Source organism: Euleptes europaea, chromosome 12 (genome assembly GCF_029931775.1).
Source record: "Euleptes europaea isolate rEulEur1 chromosome 12, rEulEur1.hap1, whole genome shotgun sequence".
Classification (NCBI taxonomy): Eukaryota; Metazoa; Chordata; class Lepidosauria; order Squamata; family Sphaerodactylidae; genus Euleptes; species Euleptes europaea.
The window spans coordinates 9,346,255-9,363,549 of NC_079323.1; the positions used below are offsets into that span (position 1 = coordinate 9,346,255).

The window sequence follows — 17,295 nt, forward strand, 5'->3', positions numbered from 1 at the left end:
AGGAATACATAAAACTCCATACTCGCTCAAAAGAGTCACACGTATAACAATGTAGCCAAAACGTAACTATCAATTTAAAACTCTTCAGTTTTAAATGCTGTGATAATACATTCTCCCAAACGGCAAATGAGAACCAGGAGCTATTGCACAGCACAGCTAATACCAATACCCTTTTACTGTATGTATTATTTCCCAGTTTCTGTATTGCCTCAGTTGGTTTTGTTGCTTATTTATTCCCTTAGGTAAAGGTCCCCTGTGCAAGCACTGGGTCATTCCTGACCATGGAGTGACGTCACATCCCTACGTTTACTAGGCAGGCATTGTTTACGGGGTGGTTTGCCAGCACCTTACCCAGTCATCTTCCCTTTACCCCCAGCAAGCTGGGTACTCATTTGACCGACCTCGGAAGGATGGAAGGCTGAGTCAACCTTGAGCCGGCTACCTGAAACCGACTTTCGTCGGGATCGAACTCAGGTCGTGAGCAGAGCTTGGACTGCAGTACTTTTATTATTTTTATTTTTAATAACAATCGCCAGAAACTCTGCCACCTGTTCGGAAACAGCAGGCATCCTATCCGCTAATAAAAATTTGTCATTTTGTGGGATTTGAATTTGTATAACAGCTGCATTTGTATGTTGCAGTTCATACCTTTGTTACTCTTATGCATGTATATGACTTTATATTAGCATAGTGCATTCAATCAACTTGGCCACCGTGCTGTGTTTTCTTTTTTGCTGGACAACCCAGAGCTGGCAACCCGAGCCTCCAGCCCATCGGCAGCCTGAGCTGCTGCTATCTCTGTCAAAGCATCGCCACGTCAGACCGACTTACGGCTGTCTGTCCATGCCCTCGCGCTGATCACATTTTATGTTTCCAGTTAGTGGCAGATATAAGAAAGTACCACACGAGAAAAGGTTTTGTAGTTGTCACCTTAAAGAACCAGACTCTGTCCACCATATCCTCTTGCGCTGTCCATTTTTCACTGAACAGTGTTTACAATGAATTAATCCTCACCTTCAAGTTCCAAAAAATTCAGCAGACAAGAGTATCAAACTGTTACTGATGGATAAATCCCTGGAGGTCATCAAGCATGTCGCTGAATTTCTTGCAATTGTCATAAAGACAAAGAAAGAATGATGGTTTAGGACAAGAATGATGACCATAGAGATGTAATAATGTATTTGTTATTAATGGGTCCATATTAATGGGTTTTATTAGCCTGAAATATGAGAAGGAGATCCTTTTTAATGTTAGTTATATACTGATTTTAACAGATTGTCATTTTATGATGGAACACGTTTTTTGTCTTTTAAGGCGCCTGTAAAAATGCATCTGCCACTATGGTTATTATGCCAATAAAGGTTCATGTATGTATGTATGTTTTCCAGGCCAGCAGTACCCGTTTCCAATTTGAAGCCAGAACAAGAAACCGCCCCTGCCCTAGTTCCTGCCTCCCCATCCCGGATTCCATCCTCGCTTTGTCAAGATCATGGTAGGGCAGGACAGGTATAACTATGTAGCTCTTCTTCATTTTCCAGCAATGTATGTGTGGATGACTGTGACTGCAGGGGTGACGCTTCCATTGGGTAGCAGGCAGCCCATGGGTAGGGTTGCCAACCTCCAATTGGTTTAGCAAGCAAAACAAGCACCGATGGCATTCAAAAACACATATAATCAATAAGGCAAAACAACATTAGTTGTACATAGGAAAGAAAAATTCCAAACTGGTAAAGCCACAAAGGTGTCCTTGTAATGTACAAGAGACCCAAGCCGGAGAAGGGAATCATCCCGTCAAGCTTCCTCGCTCCTTGTCGCAGTGCGAAGCGGTTGTAGCAAAGTCCAGGAAAAGATGTTCCAGCGGATTGAAGCCGAATATAACCAAGAAGGGATCAAACTATTGTAAGCTTGTTGTTCCCAAATTACACAAAAAGGCTAACTTGGGAACAACAAGCTTACAATAGTTTGATCCCTTCTTGGTTATATTCGGTTTCAATCCGCTGGAACATCTTTTCCGGGATTTGGGTCTCTTTGTGGCTTTACCAGTTTGGAATTTTTCTTTCCTATGTACAACTAATGTTGTTTTGCCTTATTGAATATATGTGTTTTTGAATGCTATCGGTGCTTGTTTTGCTTGCTAAACTCCGTATATTTAAGCACGAGGAATTGTTTTGAATCTCTAACCTCCAATTGGTGGCTGGAGGTCTCCTGGGATTACAACATCTCCAGGCGACAGAGATCAGTTCACCTGGAGAAAATGGCCAATATGGAAGTGACGACATGTAAATATGTTCTATTAGTCAGAAGTTTGGACATTAGATCAAACTGATCCAGTTGACATCTAGGGTCATGTGACTGAGCTAGCCTGGCTTGAATGGCCAGAAAAGGGATTTTCCAGAATGACTCAGAATGACTCAGCTAATGAATGTGATTGGTTGACAATATAACTGTAAATGTATATAGGTTCATGTAATACATACAGAGATGTTCTAGGAGAAAAGCTGACGTATTGGCGAAGCAGTTACTCAGAACTGCAAACTGGACTGTGTAAATATTGTAAATAAATTGTACATAGCAGAACTGGTGTGGACTGAAGTTGCTGCCAGGTGTACTCCTGCATTCCAGCTAAGCTGCGCGCGTCATGAAGGTAGACTCTATTATATCCCATTGAAGTCCCTCCCCTCCCCAAATCCCACCTTCCTCAGGCTCCACCCCCAAAATCTCTCCAGGCATTTCCCATCCGGGAGCTGGCAACCCTATCCATGGGCCATATTTGTGGATCAGAACCGCTGGACCCACCTCTGTCCTGCTCTCTTCTAGCTGATCTCCTTGTTGGTGGCATCAGAAGAGAGGACAAACCTCTAGAATCGTAGAATCGTAGAGTTGGAAGGGACCACCAGGGTCATCTAGTCCAACCCCCAGCACAGTGCAGGAAATTCCAAACTACCTCCCACACACCCCCAGTGACCCCTACTCCATGCCCAGAAGATGGCCAAGGTGCCCTCCCTCTCATCATCTGCCTAAGGTCATAGAATCAGCATTGCTGACAGATGACCATCTAGCCTCTGCTTAAAAACCTCCAGGGAAGGAGAGCTCACCACCTCCCAAGGAAGCCTGTTCCACTGAGCAACCGCTCTGTTAGAAAATTCTTCCTAATGTCTAGATCAGTGGTTCCCAACCTTTTTTTGACCAGGGACCACTAGGACTTTTTTGTTCGGTGCAGGGACCCCAAGGTTCAAAATAAAAATTCTGAGAATTTGAAAATAAACTTTAATCATAACTGTTAGTTAAACATTAAACTTACAATAATATTTGAATATATATTTTTATAATAGAGAACTTTTAATTGAAAATATTAATTTATTATGGGTTTATAACTTTGTTTCGCGGACCTTATTTAGTTCTCACAGACCCCTGGGGGTCCACAGACCCCCGGTTGGGAACCAGTGGTCTAGATGAACTCTTTTGATTTAATTTCAACCTGTTGGTTCTGGTCCGACCTTCTGGGACAACAGAAAACAACTCAGCACCCTCCTCTATACAACAGCCCTTCCAAGCAGAACAGGGAGTTTCCAACATGAGCGATTGGCAGCTGCTGTCAAGTAGCTCATACCCCTAGAAGGCCCAGGAAAAGATTGCGAAATGTTCAGGTGTTTTTTTTTTTAAAGAAAAGCTTTTATTTCATAGGGTTTTTCTCGGTGTTGCTTAACTGATAGCTTCATTTCTGGGGCTGTCCCTAGTCCATGGGCCACTTCTAGGTAGGCTGGCCAACCTCCAGGGGGTGGCTGGAGATCTCCTGGGATTAGGAGTGATCTCCAGGCAGCAGAAATCAGTTTACCTGGAGGAAATGGCCACTTTGGAAGGTAAACTCTATGGCATTGTACCACGTTGAGGTCCCTCCCCTCCTTAAACTTCGCCCTCCTCAGGCTCCTCCTCCAAAATCTCCAGGTATTTCTCAACCCAGCGCTGGTAACTCTATTTCTAGGACAGACCAACATGCCAGGGAAGGGGGAGAGGAAGTATTTTAGGATATTTTTCAGTACTTAGAAGTAGCTTTCATCAAAGAAAAGGATAGCAACTTGTGTTCTAGAAGTAGGATTGCCAGATCCCCTCTGGCCACTAGTAGGGGTTGAGAGGGTAGGGTTGCCAGATCGAGGTTGGGAAAATCCTGGAGATTTGGGGATGGAGCCTGGGAAGGACAGGGACCTCAGTGGGGTATAATACTGTACAGTCCTCCTTCCAAAGCATCCGTTTTCTCCAGGGGAACTGATCGCTGTAGTCTGAAGATGAGCTGTAATTCCAGGGGATCTCCGGGTCCCACCTGGAGGCTGGCATCCCTATCTAGAAGAACTCAGGTTGTCTTGTGTGACCTTCTTGAACACTCCAGTCTGGTTTGTGCAGCTGACAGGCCCCAACTATTGGCTGTGGGGAATAAGAACTTAAGAAAAGCCCTGCTGGATCAGACCAAGGCCCTTCAGGTCCAGCAGTCTGTTCACACAGTGGCCAACCAGGTCCTTCTAGGAAGCCCACAAGCAAGACAACTGCAGCAGCATCCTACCTGTGTTCCATAGCACCTAATATAATAGGCATGTTCCTCTGACAATGTCGAGAATAGGTCTGCATCGTGACTAGTATTCATTTTTACTAGTAGCCATGAGTAGGCCTCTCCTCCATGAACATGTCCATTCCCCTCTTAAAGCCTTCCAAGTTGGCAACCATCTCCACATCCTGGGGCAGGGAGTTCCACAATTTAACTATGCATTGTGTGAAGAAATACTTCCTTTTATCTGTTTTGCGGGGCCTCCACCGGGCTTGCCATTGCATGCAGTTACACTGGTGGTAAAAAGCAGTGGGTGTTCCCTGGAGGGTTGTTTGTGCAGCTGCTGTGACATGTGGGTGAGGCTGCCCCTCCTGTGTTTCTTCCCCAGTCGCATGTTGACTGGGGCTGAGGTCCCCAGAAAGGGCACAGGAGAGAACTTACCCTACAGGTGGAGTTTCGCCCTGCCCGTTTTCTAAAACCACTTGGTGGGTGCGTGGAAAGGTGTCAGACCCCTGATCTACACTGTAGAAAATTTGGTCAGACTAAGTCTAAATTAGGGAAATTGTTCTGTGGGTCAGTGCCACAGAAACAGCCGCCTTGCATTAGGCAATTTTTGCAAGGTAGACTGTTTTAGTTGCCCCGACGAACATAAAACACCTTTATGGTGTAAACTCCGACTGGAGCCTTTTTCCGACACTGCTCTGACCCATCTGGCTCTCCCTCTCATCACTGTTGCCGTTTTTTGGGGAGGGGCTGTGGCTCAGTGGTAGAGCAGCTGCTTGGCATTCAGAAGGTCCCAGGTTCAATCCCTGGCATCTCCAGTTAAAGTGACTAGGCAAGTAGGTGATGGGAAAGACACCTGCCTGAGACCCTGGAGAGCCGCTGCCCGTCTGAGTAGACAATACTGACTTCGATGGACCAAGGGTCTGATTCAGTAGAAGGCAGCTTCATTTGTGTTCATCTTTAGGAGAGGGGCTGTGGCTCAGTGGTAGAGCATCTGCTTGGCATGCAGAAGATCCTAGGTTCAATCCCGGGCAACTCCAGTTAAAGGGACTTGGCAAGTAGGTGATGTGAAAGACCTCTGCCTGAGACCCTGGAGAGCTGCTGCTGGAGAGCTGCTGCTGGTCTGAGTAGGCAATACTGACTTTGATAGTCCAAGGGTCTGATTCAGTATAAGGCAGCTTCATGTGTTCATGTGTTATCCTGAATAGTCAGTCTCTGCTTAAGTTGAGGAATTAGCTGGAGACAGACAGGGCATGGGGGGGGGGGTAACCAATGTGTACCAGGACCGTCCCAAGTAAGAACTCTTAAATGAACAGGCAGTTGTTTAAAATTTAACAGTTTTTAATTAATAAATTAAAAATAAAATAATCATCATCATTCCTTTATTGGCATAAAAACACAATACAGAAGGGTACAAAAGGAATGGAGATATTAAAAAGTGCCCTTTATGGCAAAGTTAAAAGACAGTTAGTTCAAATAGCACTGTTTGTTGATACTGCCATCTAATTAACTGTTTGGCGGGCTATTAAAACAAACTTTAAAAACTGTGCCACCGTCTCCAATACATGGGGTGAACAATTGTTCAATAAATAGGAAACGTTAAAAGAATCTGAGACATTCTGTCTATTACCCAACAAACTTAAAAGTTTGTTACGAGATTCTGTGTAGAAACTACAATAAAATAAGACATGAGCAACCGTTTCAATACAATTGTTGCCACAAGGGCAAAGCCTGTCAGACAGAGGGATTTTCCAAAATCTGCCTTCGAGTAGCGCAGATGGCAAAACATTAAATCTGGCCAGAGAAATGGCTCTACGTTAAGGATCACACAGGTGAGATAAGTATGGGGAGGGCTGATAAAAGTCAAAAGATACCCCTAAATTTGATGGGGAGCATGTTTTATTAGCAGCGCTGTTTAGGTCTTGAAGTCCTATATCTAAGAGTTTGCATTTTATCCTTTGAAAAGCTTCTGCCTCAGTAAGCATAAGCAAGGAGACTAAAAATAAAATAAAGGAACTGCGAACCATAAGCATACACATGCAGAGCATATAAGACCTAACTGGAGGGAAAGGGAGGAAGTTGGATAGTTTAAGGAAGTTATATTTACCTGTCTTGCTGGTAAGTTCCTCTTTGTTTGGGGTGGGTGAGTTTCCAGTTCTGCATGTGTTTTGCTCCCTTTAGTGGCTGCTTTGATACCACACAGGTTTCTATCCAGCATAAAAAACTGTCATTTAAATCTGCAAGGAGATATGCTGGACTTAAACCTGTGTGATATCGAATTGACCACTAGAAGGAGCAAAACATGTGCAGAACTGAAAAAAACCTCCCAAAGAAACAAGAAGACTTCTTTTCAAAAGCATTGAAATTTGAAATTGCATCAGCTTTATAAAATATATTCCATTCACAAAGTTGTGCAAGGTTATGCACACTTTACACAAAAGTTATGTGAATTGTCCAACTAGAGAAGGAGTCCCATTGGTGGCCTGAAACCTTTTGATGTTTGTGTCAGAAAATCCACTTTGGTGCCCCAAACTCACTCTGGCTCATACATCACTGCTGGCTTACTATGCTAAAAATACCATAAGGAAAAAAAAACCTGACAACTTTTAACATCACCCCTAAACTTGTCACTCAAGGTTTAGACAGTTATTCCTTCCTAATGGTAGGGCCATTTCTGGCCAGTATTCAGTCTATTCCCACTGTCAACACAAACTCTGGGTTTTATGTGCTATGTGCTTTCAGGAAATGTGCTACCTGTGCATGCAGCGCGCTCAAAGGAACGTCCCCGTTTACTTGAACGAGGAGAAGATGAGGAAAGAGAAAGAGGAGGAAAGGATCATCGCGCAGTATCTAGCCCAGCAAGATGAAGAAGCCCTTCGGGAGCAGCTGGTATTAGGATTGCAAAATAACAGTTGTTGATTTTTAAGGGAATTTTGGGGGGAGGGTAGCGAGGGGACAAGATTTATTTATTTATTTTACTTTATTTATCCCCCACCTTTCTCCCTAATGGGGGATGCAAGGAGGCTTACATCAAATGAGGGTTGCCAACCTCTAGGTGTTGGCTGGAAATCTCCTGGGATTACAACTGATATCCAGGTGATAGAAATCAGTCCACCTGGAAGAAGAAGAAGCATTGGTTTTTATATGCCAACTTTCTCTACCATTTAAGGAAGACTCAAACCGGCTTACAATCGCCTTCCCTTCCTCTCCCCACAACAGACACCCTGTGAGGTAGGTGGGGCTGAGAGAGCTCTAAGAGAACTGTGACTATTCCAAGGTCACCCAGCTGGCTTCATATGTAGGAATGGGGAAACAAATCCAGTTCACCAGATCAGCCTCCGCCGCTCATGTGGAGGAGTGGGGAATCAAACCCAGTTCTCCAGATCAGATTCCACCATTCCAAACCACCGAAACCACTACATCATGCTGACTCTGGAGAAAATGGCCACTTTGGAAGGTCGACTCTATGGCATTATACCCCAATGAAATCCCTCCCCTCCCCAAACCTTGCCTTTCTCAGGTTTCACCCTCAAAATCTCCAGGTATTTCCCAGCTCAGAGCTGGCAACCCTATACAACATCAGCCCTATGAGGTAGGTTAGGCTGAATGTGTGACAGGCCCAAAGTTACCCAGCAAACGTTTGTGGCAGAGGGGATTTGAACCTGGTTCTCCCAGATCCTAGTCCAACACTCTAACCAGTACACCATGCTGGATGGGGAATACTTGTGTAATTGGTCCTGATTCACGTGTGCATGTTCTTCATTTGATGACCGCAGATTCTAGTTGCGGCTCACCTGTGTGAATGCGCCATCACAGGCCAAACAACACAGCAGAATTTCTGTAGCTAGCCAATATGGTTTAGTAATTAACAGCTTAGTATCTGGATGGCCAAGTTTCAAAATTGTCCCTCAGCTCATTTGGTGTTCTTGGGCCAGTTATTCTCCCCACTCCTCCACATGAGCAGCGGACTCTAATCTGGAGAACCTGGTTGGTTTCCCCACTCCTCCACATGCAGCCTGCTGGGTGACCTTGGGCTAGTCACAGTTCTCCTCCAGCTCTCTCAGCCTTACGTGCCTCACAAGGTGTCTGTGGTGGGGAGGGAAAGGGAAGGCGATTGCAAGCCACTTTGAGACTCCTTAAAGATAGAGGGAAAGCAGGGTTAAAAACCAATTCTTTTTCTATGTTGTCCTGAGTTCCTTGGAGGAAGGATGAAATAAAAATGCACTCACTAGATGAGTCTTCCTCTCAAGGTTCTGCTCAGGGACCTACCATCTATCTTGTCCTCCCAGGTAATGTTTATGGGGGATGTGCCCTTGGTGGAAGATCAAACTTTACTTGATAGTTGGGGGCACTGGGTGTATTAGTGAGTGTTTTAAAGGGTCTAGGTCTAGGGTTTTCCAACTCCCCCCTCTCCTCCGGCGGGAGGCTATTTGGCTGCTATCGGGAATGTGCGTGCGTGCGTCACTTCTGGTTTAGAACTGGAAGTGCCGCCTCGCAAGGGCCCTTATACCTCTTAGTTTGAGTGGTAAAGCGGCCCTTTATCACTCAAACTAAGAGTTTGACTGATGTAAGGCCCCTTGCGAGGCCGCACTTCTGGTTCTAAACCAGAAGTGACAAGCGCGCGGTATGTACGCGCGCACATTTGCCCGCCGACCCTCAGGTGGTCAGCAGACAGAGGGGTAAATTGCCAGGGGTTTGCTTGCCATCAGCGGGCACCTGGCAACCCTATCTAGGTCCCAGTCATTGCCAGCCTTTACTGATCTCTGGCACTGGCAAATGCACTAAAGAAGTACAACCAAGAACTGAAATATGGATATGAATATGGATAGAAACGGAAAAGGACATTGACATATTAATCAACAATTATGTGGTATAATCCTCACAGACCACAACACACCTTCTGTCCCTCAAGAGGAAATTGTCTTCCACCAAGGAGAAGGCTATTTAGCTGGGGGTGGGGCAGAATTTTATTGCCTGTCCAAATTTGCTGAAAGTTTTTGAAACTTTTTTTGAAACGAATTTGCCAAAAGTTTTTGAAACTTTTGAAATGAATTTGCCGAAAGTTTTTGAAACTTTTGTTGACTTTCTGTTACATTTCCCATGACAGCGAAGAGCCTCAGCGAACAGAGAACAGAACCAAAAAATCGCCGCGTTTAATCTAGGGGTTGCTGAAGCCCGAAGAAGCCAGAAGAATGAAAAAGTTCCAGAAGTTTATGTAAGGTCTTGCACCTCACGAGATTCTAACTACTCCGATTTGTTCCAATTGCAGCTGATCGTTTGTTTCTACTTTGGACGGGAAAATGCTTACCCCAGTTTCTTTCTCTCTTTCTCTTTACACACATACACACAGCTCTCTTAGAGCTCTCTCAACCCCACCTACCTCGCAGGGTGTCTGTTGTGGAGAGGGGAAAGGACGGTGATTGTGAGCCGGTCTGATTCTTCCTTAAATGGTAGAGAAAGTCGGCATATAAAAACCAACTCTTCTACTTCTTCTTCTTTTGCCCTCAGACTGGGATGTAGCATAAAAGGAGTAGGGAACCTCCCAGAACCAGTGGGGAAACAGGGTTTCTATTGCCGCCAACCGTGGGAGACTTTTTTCAAACAGGCATATCTATGGGTGCCCACCTAGAGCCTAGAGAAAGGCAGGTCATCAATAAGTAGAGATAAGCTCATTCTGATCCCACGCAGTGGTCCATGTGAACTCTGGTGAAGAAAGGAAAGACCAAGCATATCCAAGATTGAAGGTTAGCCCCTTCCTGCTTCCCTTTGATTGTTGCTCTGAGGGATTTCCTGGGTGTGTGCAGAGAGCCCAAAAAGAAAACACGACTTATTCTAAGTGAAGCAAAGCCATCTAGTGACTACGGAAAGAGAAAGGGCGAAGGGCGGTAGTGGAATAAGTACAGATCTAACTGGAAAAATCAACACAGACAAAATCAACAAAGGCAAAAGAGCTTAATATAATAACACTATATTTAAAATAATAAATTTATAATAAATAAATTATATAAAGTGTTACAGTAATACTAAAATAAACATAAACATTTTGAGTTAGTGAGGTACAGACCCTAGACGTCTAAGGTAACCTTATTACCTGGGATTCCACCCTCCACGCTCTTCCAGGAATACAATGAATGGCAATTGCTTTGGGGTGGGAGAGGTCTCCTTTTATGGATGTTTTTAATGCTGTCCAGTCACACCATTGACTTAATTTCCAGAGGGGAAACTGGGGCTCATCTCATCTGGTCAGGTGGGGAATTCATGGAGTAACTGAAAGGTGTGGAGGACACTTTTCATGGACCATTCTGGCAATTGGCTGGCTATTGAAAATGACCAACTTGGGGGTAATTATGTCAGTCTTTCTGCTATGTGCTACCTGATTTCAAGTGGAGCTGTCCTGAGACCCCGGAGCACTCTGGGGTTTTGGCTATGCAGACAATTATTTTTTTAATCTTGGATACAGAGAAAAGACAGATTTTAGGGAGTAACGACTGGTTTATCTCCATAGCCATGAAGGATTACCCTTCCAGAAGGGTCATTAAGGTGCCACGAGACCCCTTTCTTGTTTTTATTGAAACATGGCAATTTAACATGGCAATTTTTTCCCCTGTAGAAATCCTACCTTTTTGAGAAAAGGCCATCTAGTGCTAGCCTTCATCAGAAGCAAGAAGTATACGGGCAACAGCTGGCGAACCAAGTGGAGGAGAAGACCGTGAGAGAAACCAAGCTGAAGGAAAATCAGGACCTTCTTGACCGTCTGGAGCAAGTGCAGTTAGCGGAAGAGTAAGTCTTACTTGGAAGACGATGACTGGGATTGGTGGTTCCTGTATGTGTTTCTTCTCAAAATGTTAAAGATGCGACCTTTTAAGGGCTGTTGATTCTGTTGGCTGTTTTCCACCATGCTAGATCAGACCAAACAGAGCCAGCGTGGTGTAGTGGTTAAGAGCGGTGGTTTGGAGTGGTGGTTCTGATCTGGAGAACCGGGTTGGATTCCCCACTCCTCCACATGAAGCCAGCTGGGTGACCTTGGGCTAGTCACAGCTCGCTCAGAACTTTCTCAGCCTCACCTACCTCCCAGGGTGTCTGTTGTGGGGAGGGGAATGAAAGGTGTTTGTAAGCCAGTTTGATTCTCCCTTAAGTGGTAGACAAAGTCGACATATAAAAACCAACTTTCCTCCTCCATTTTGTTTCCAGAAGTGATCAACCAAATTTGAACATTATATACGAACCTGCCTTAGGTAGAGTCAGACCACTGGCCTATCAAGGTCAGTATTGTCTACTCAAGACTCAGTATTGTCTACAGAGGTTCTCCAAAGTCCCAGGCTGAGGGTCTTTCACATAACTTCCTACCTAATCTTTTAACTGGAGATGTCCGGGACTGAACCCGGGACCCCAGATACGCTACCTGTGATCCACAGCTTCCTCCCTATTTCCCTGGGAAGCTAACCAGTAGGGTATAATGACCATGGTGTGTAGCTGATTCCTAGTATAGTGCCAGGAAGTTGTATCTTGAATTCATACATGCTCATGTTCAGATGGACACTTGTAAAGTAAGTAAATGGTGGACTAGATGTATGGTTAACATTGACCACTTGTTCAGTAATAAAATAATTCCTTCTGTATTCACCCCAGCCAGAAGTCAGTTTTCTCAGAGATGGGTGGCTGAGCTCTCTGTGTGCATTCTTTTAATTTTCTAGGTTAGCTGCCCAAAGGAAAACGTATTTCAGGGACAAGATGGCCGAAATGCAGTGTTATAAGAAGGCGCTGGATTCGCAGGTAAAAATTTAGGGTGCGGGCTCTAATCAGTTAGGTGTTTGATGCATGTTTCCACTGCAAATTAATTGGGGTGGTGTTTCGTCTGTGAGGCCGGCTCTCCTCTCAGGGTGCATTTCATGAAAAAGAAGCGTACAAGGAAGAAAATCTTAAGGTTGCCGTTTCCTCCCAGTTTGTATCCAAAGCTAGCAGACAGCGCACTTTATTAATTAATTAATTTATTTAGGAAATTTCTTGCTGCCTCATTGGAGCCCTGCTCGAGGAGGCTTGCAGAAAGGGTTGTCAGGTTCCTCTTCGCCAACAGCAGGAGGTTTTTGGGGTGGAGCCTGAGGAAGGCGGGGTTTGGGGAGGGGGGACTTCAATGCCATAGTCTCCAATTGCCAATGCGGCTATTACAACTGATCTCCAGCCGACAGTGATCAGTTCACCTGGAGAAAATGTCCGCTCTGGCAATTGGATCTATGGCATTGATAGATGCCATACCCTGCCCTCCTCAGGCTCCGCCCCAAGAACCTCCCGCTGGTGCCGAAGAGGGACCTGGCTACCCTATTGGGGATTGGGGATTGGGATGGCTGGAAATAAAAACCCTATGGTATATATGGTTGGAATGAGGTATTGCCAGGAAACTTTGTCAGCTAGATAAATCCTGTCCCCCACACATGCAAAAGTTCTTCCTCTCACAACTGCATTTGGGGGGGGGGAGTTTTTGGAAAAATTCAAGATTTCAGGTCATAATTTTAAGACACCTCTAAATTTCTAATTTGTGCAAATGCTCAAAGCCTATATGCATCAAAACGAGGGTTGCCGGTTCCAGAGTGGGAAATTCCTGGAGATTTGGTGGTTGATCCTGGGGAGGGCGGGGTTTGGGGAAGGCATGGACCTCGGTAGACTATAATGCCATAGACTGTACCCTCCAAAGCAACCATTTTCTCCAGGAGAACTGATCTCTGTAGTCTGGAATTCAATTGTAATTATGGGAGAACCCAGAATTACAACTGATCTCCAGGCTACTGAGATCAGTTCCCTTGAAGAAAATGGCTGCATTGGAGGGAGAACTCTACAGCATTATACCCTGTTGAGGTCCCTCCCTTCCCCAAACCCCACCCACTCCAGGCTTCACCCCCAAATTTCCAGGTATATCCCAACCCGGTTGGCAACCCTAGCAGCAGCAATGAGAGCTCCAAGGAGAATTGATGCCTTGCAGAAGCAGTGTCAATCTCTGTGATTAGTAGGGTTGCCAGGTCCCTCTGCTACCAGTGGGAGGTTTTGGTGGCAGAGCCTGAGGAGGGAAGGGTTTAGGAAGGGGAGGGACTTCAATGCCATAGAGACCAATTGTCAAAGCGGCCATTTTCTCTAGGTGAACTGATCTCTATTGGCTGGAGGTCAGTTGCAATAGCAGGAGATCTCCAGAAGTACCTGGAGTTTGGCATCCCTAGTGTTTAGGAACAATGGTTTTCCAAGGTTCCCATTCATGGGAATGGCACATATGTGTATACATGATGCGTGAGCAATCTCAGGTTGGTGGGGCCAGTGCACAATCCTACACTCTCCCTACTTGCATTTCCCAGTGCACATACGTGTCGTATGTACTGTGTCCATACACTGAGGAGCCATGATTGGGTTCTCAGTCCACATACACATGGCAAGACATTCAGTCTTCACACAAAATGGAATGCATGGATGAGTTTCCCCCACCATCTCTTTGTTCTACTGCTTACACAAAAGTCATGCACGTCGCTGCTGCTTGTGGATTAAAACTTCCTCCCGGATTTGGATACAGATCAAGATGAAGCCGGCTCGGTTGCCTCCCTGTGAGCCTAATTCGAACGAAGCCATCTTTGGGAAGAACGACATGAGCAAAGAGAAAATGGAGGAAAGAAGGAAGCTTTCTCAGGAGTTTTCCAGGCATCAACTGCAGGCGTCTGCAAATCGCAAGCGGGCCGCCATCCTCAGCGAGCTGATAGATCAGAGGAGGGCAACACAGATGACCGAGAGGGCAAGGAAACAGTAGGAACAGAACTTGCAGTGCTGTGCTCTTTCTAGCAGATATGCAGGTCTCTTGGGGTTGGATACCATGGAAAGTTTCTGCTAATGCCCTTCAATGCCATCCAGCTAGCTGCTGGGGTATTTACCAGGCTTAAAATGAGGCCTAGGCCTCGACTTATTTGGGGTGATGATGTCACTTCAGTGAAGCCATCATGTCACCAATAAAGAGGGAGACGCTCTGGTATTTGGGCAAAACCCTACGGTAAAAACAGCTTCGGCCGTAGAGTTTTTGCCTAAATACCAGAGCATCTCCCTCGTCGTTGGCGATGTGATGATGTCACTTCCGGAAGGGATGTCATCATGCTGATAACATGAAAGCCTAGGCCTGTTAAAATAGAGTGTGTTAAAATAGATTATGAGGCTTTGGGGAGGAAATTTGGGATATCAATGTGAAAAAAAGAGTTTATGTTTCCCCTTACCTTCAAAATCCCCACTGGTATAAAAATAAACCTTCTTTTTTCCCATGAGCCAGGAGCATGAATAAATGCCTCTGCCCTCCACCTAGTTTGAACCTAGTGAATGGGAAAGATCTGATCGCTTGTTTTCTGTTTTTCACATGTGGGGAATGAAAGAGGGTTTAAATAAGGTTCTGGATGCCTTTGAGAGTGTCCCCTCATAATTTCTTGAGTGCTGTATTTTTTTTTTTTAATAGCATGCCAGGGAAGAATCAACTTGTGGAAAGTGACGCAGGCCAGAATCTGAAGTTCTCCCCCTCCCCACCAAATCTTTTTCTAGGTGGATTGCTGAAAAAGGAGACAGGCTCGAGAAGATCTTCCAGATGAATTTAGCCGTGAAGGAGGACTGGAAGAAGAGCGCAGGGCTGAAAAGGCAACGGGATTACGAAGAGAAACTCTTTCAGCGGTAAAGAACAGCAAAAAAGCCTAGCTTCTTGACCCTGGCTTTTGCCTCAGGGTGCCGGTCCTAGGGCTGGAGAAAAGGCTTAAGATCGATACATGGCTCCCGCTTCGAGTTCTTTCTTTTTTTTTAATGCTTCAAGATCTTTTTATTTCTTTTTTTTAATATATAATTTTATTCAATTTTAAAAGGGGTACAGAAAAGGAAAAAAGGGAAGAGACTGGTGGGGGAAAGTTGTACAATTCGTTTTGTGTCCATGCCCGTCAAAACCCGTCTACATTTCTGCTTTTTTTTGTCATTGTTATTATTATAAATGGTCTTTTTGGAGACACGGGTGTGTGTGTGTGAAGGGGAGGGGTGGTGCATGGGGAGTAAGGGAATGGAGTTTTTAAGTGACACCGGCCACTGGGGTGGTGGGGGCGATGATGCAGGGCGGATGTAGTTAGGGGAGCCAATTTGGCATTGGGTCTCTCTGGTGGAAGCCTCCTATGCCTGGCATTAGTCACCCTTCCAGTCATGTTCCTAGAAGCACCAATCAAACTGCATTCGGACCCCTTGTTATCTTTCCCTGATCAGGTCTTACCAATTGAAATGCCGCCCACCCCCCAGCCAGGGAAGGCAGCAGTGCCAACCTATAGCTGCTCATTATTAAGGAAGGTGTAGACCTGAGTTTTGTTACTATAACTTAAAAGTGCCTTACACTGACTCAGACCCTTGGTCCGTTGAAGTCAGTGTTGTCTACTCAGACGTGCTGCGGCTTTCCAGGGCCTCAGGCAAAGGTCTTTCATATCATCTCCGTTTAACTGGAGATGCCGGGGGTTGAACCTGGGACCTTCTGCATTCCAAGCAGATACTCTTCCACTGAGCCACAGCCCCTCCCCATCCTCATAAGGTGTAGTGGGTACTTCTGGGTTGGGGGACAAATATCCTCGAGGATTTTTATTCCTTTGGTCATTTAACTTTGCCCCCTCCCCTTTAAATTTCAGGACTGGGGAGAAGCTCTTTCTACTCGACCAGTGTGCAAGGTTTCGCCGTTGCTACCAATGCAAGAGGAGCCTGAGCAACTGCGGGGAAACCAACGAATGGGCAGACAATAAGTATATCCCGGGCTCCCGGTTAATAATTTGAAGAACCTGCTCCCTCCCTTGCCTCCTCTCGTCCTGTAAAAACCGTCCACAGCGATCTGCTTACAGTTTGGATCCTTGCAACGCTATGTAGCAATTTCTGATGCTTTCTGGCTTAAGATTTTTGTCCTATGTTTGGTGGGTTTTTATGGAGAATTATGTTGAATTAAAAAAATATGGAAGTTCTCTGAGGACAACTATTTTTTTTTTGCTTTGGTGCTAAATATGAAATTAAATTACATATGTTTTAAAGGGATTTGAGCTTTTGGGGTGGGTTGGTCTAATAAAGGATAGAAGTGGGCTTGCCAACCTCCAGGTAAAGCCTTACGTTCTACTGGAATTACATCTGGTCTCAAGACTTTAGAGATCAGTTGCCCTAGAGAAAATCTTCAAAGTGTGGACTGTATTGTATTATATCACCTCTAGGGTCTCTACCCTCCTCAGACAAAACCCCCAGATCTCCAGTTGGCAATCCTATATGGATGCTGTTACCTTTCCTTATTGGTAGACTGATGTTATATAGAAACAGACGTGCTTTTTATTTATTTAAAATATTCATATGCTACCTTCCCCCCCCCCCCCAATCTGTGCCATCAAGGTGGTGAACAATAAAAAAAAAACAGCTTTTTAACAACAGTGCTTATAAATAAAGCCAACTGTTAAAAACAAATAAGGAAAGTCAGTAAGCTTATGCCAGGCGAAACAGAAACGTCTTCACCCATTCACGGAAGACGGTGATTGAGGGGAAAAACAAATCTCCCTGGGGAGGGAATTCCATAATTTTGGTGCCACAACCAAGAAGCCAACCGCCTAGCTTTCACAGGGCACCCAAAATAGTCCTCTGAACATGATCGTAACCCTCAGGTAGGTTTGTATGGCAGTGAGTGGTTCTTAAGGTAGGCAGGTCCCAGGCTGTATAGGTTTATGAAGGTCCATACCAGCACTTGAATTGGGCCTGGA

The 17,295-nt window shown here is 45.1% G+C and overlaps 1 protein-coding gene across 1 annotated transcript in view; it reads left to right on the plus strand.

The window, feature by feature from the left end:
* The window catches only part of CCDC81 (coiled-coil domain containing 81), a 32,784-nt gene extending 16,445 nt beyond the window's left edge, over positions 1–16,339 (plus strand). Inside the window, exons 8-15 of the mRNA XM_056858641.1 lie at positions 1,389–1,506; positions 7,283–7,429; positions 9,648–9,755; positions 11,151–11,320; positions 12,235–12,313; positions 14,091–14,317; positions 15,092–15,217; positions 16,198–16,339. Coding sequence (XP_056714619.1) covers positions 1,389–1,506; positions 7,283–7,429; positions 9,648–9,755; positions 11,151–11,320; positions 12,235–12,313; positions 14,091–14,317; positions 15,092–15,217; positions 16,198–16,339 — 1,117 coding nt within the window. The remainder of the gene's footprint in view (positions 1–1,388; positions 1,507–7,282; positions 7,430–9,647; positions 9,756–11,150; positions 11,321–12,234; positions 12,314–14,090; positions 14,318–15,091; positions 15,218–16,197) is intronic.
* The last annotated feature ends 956 nt before the right edge of the window (positions 16,340–17,295 follow it).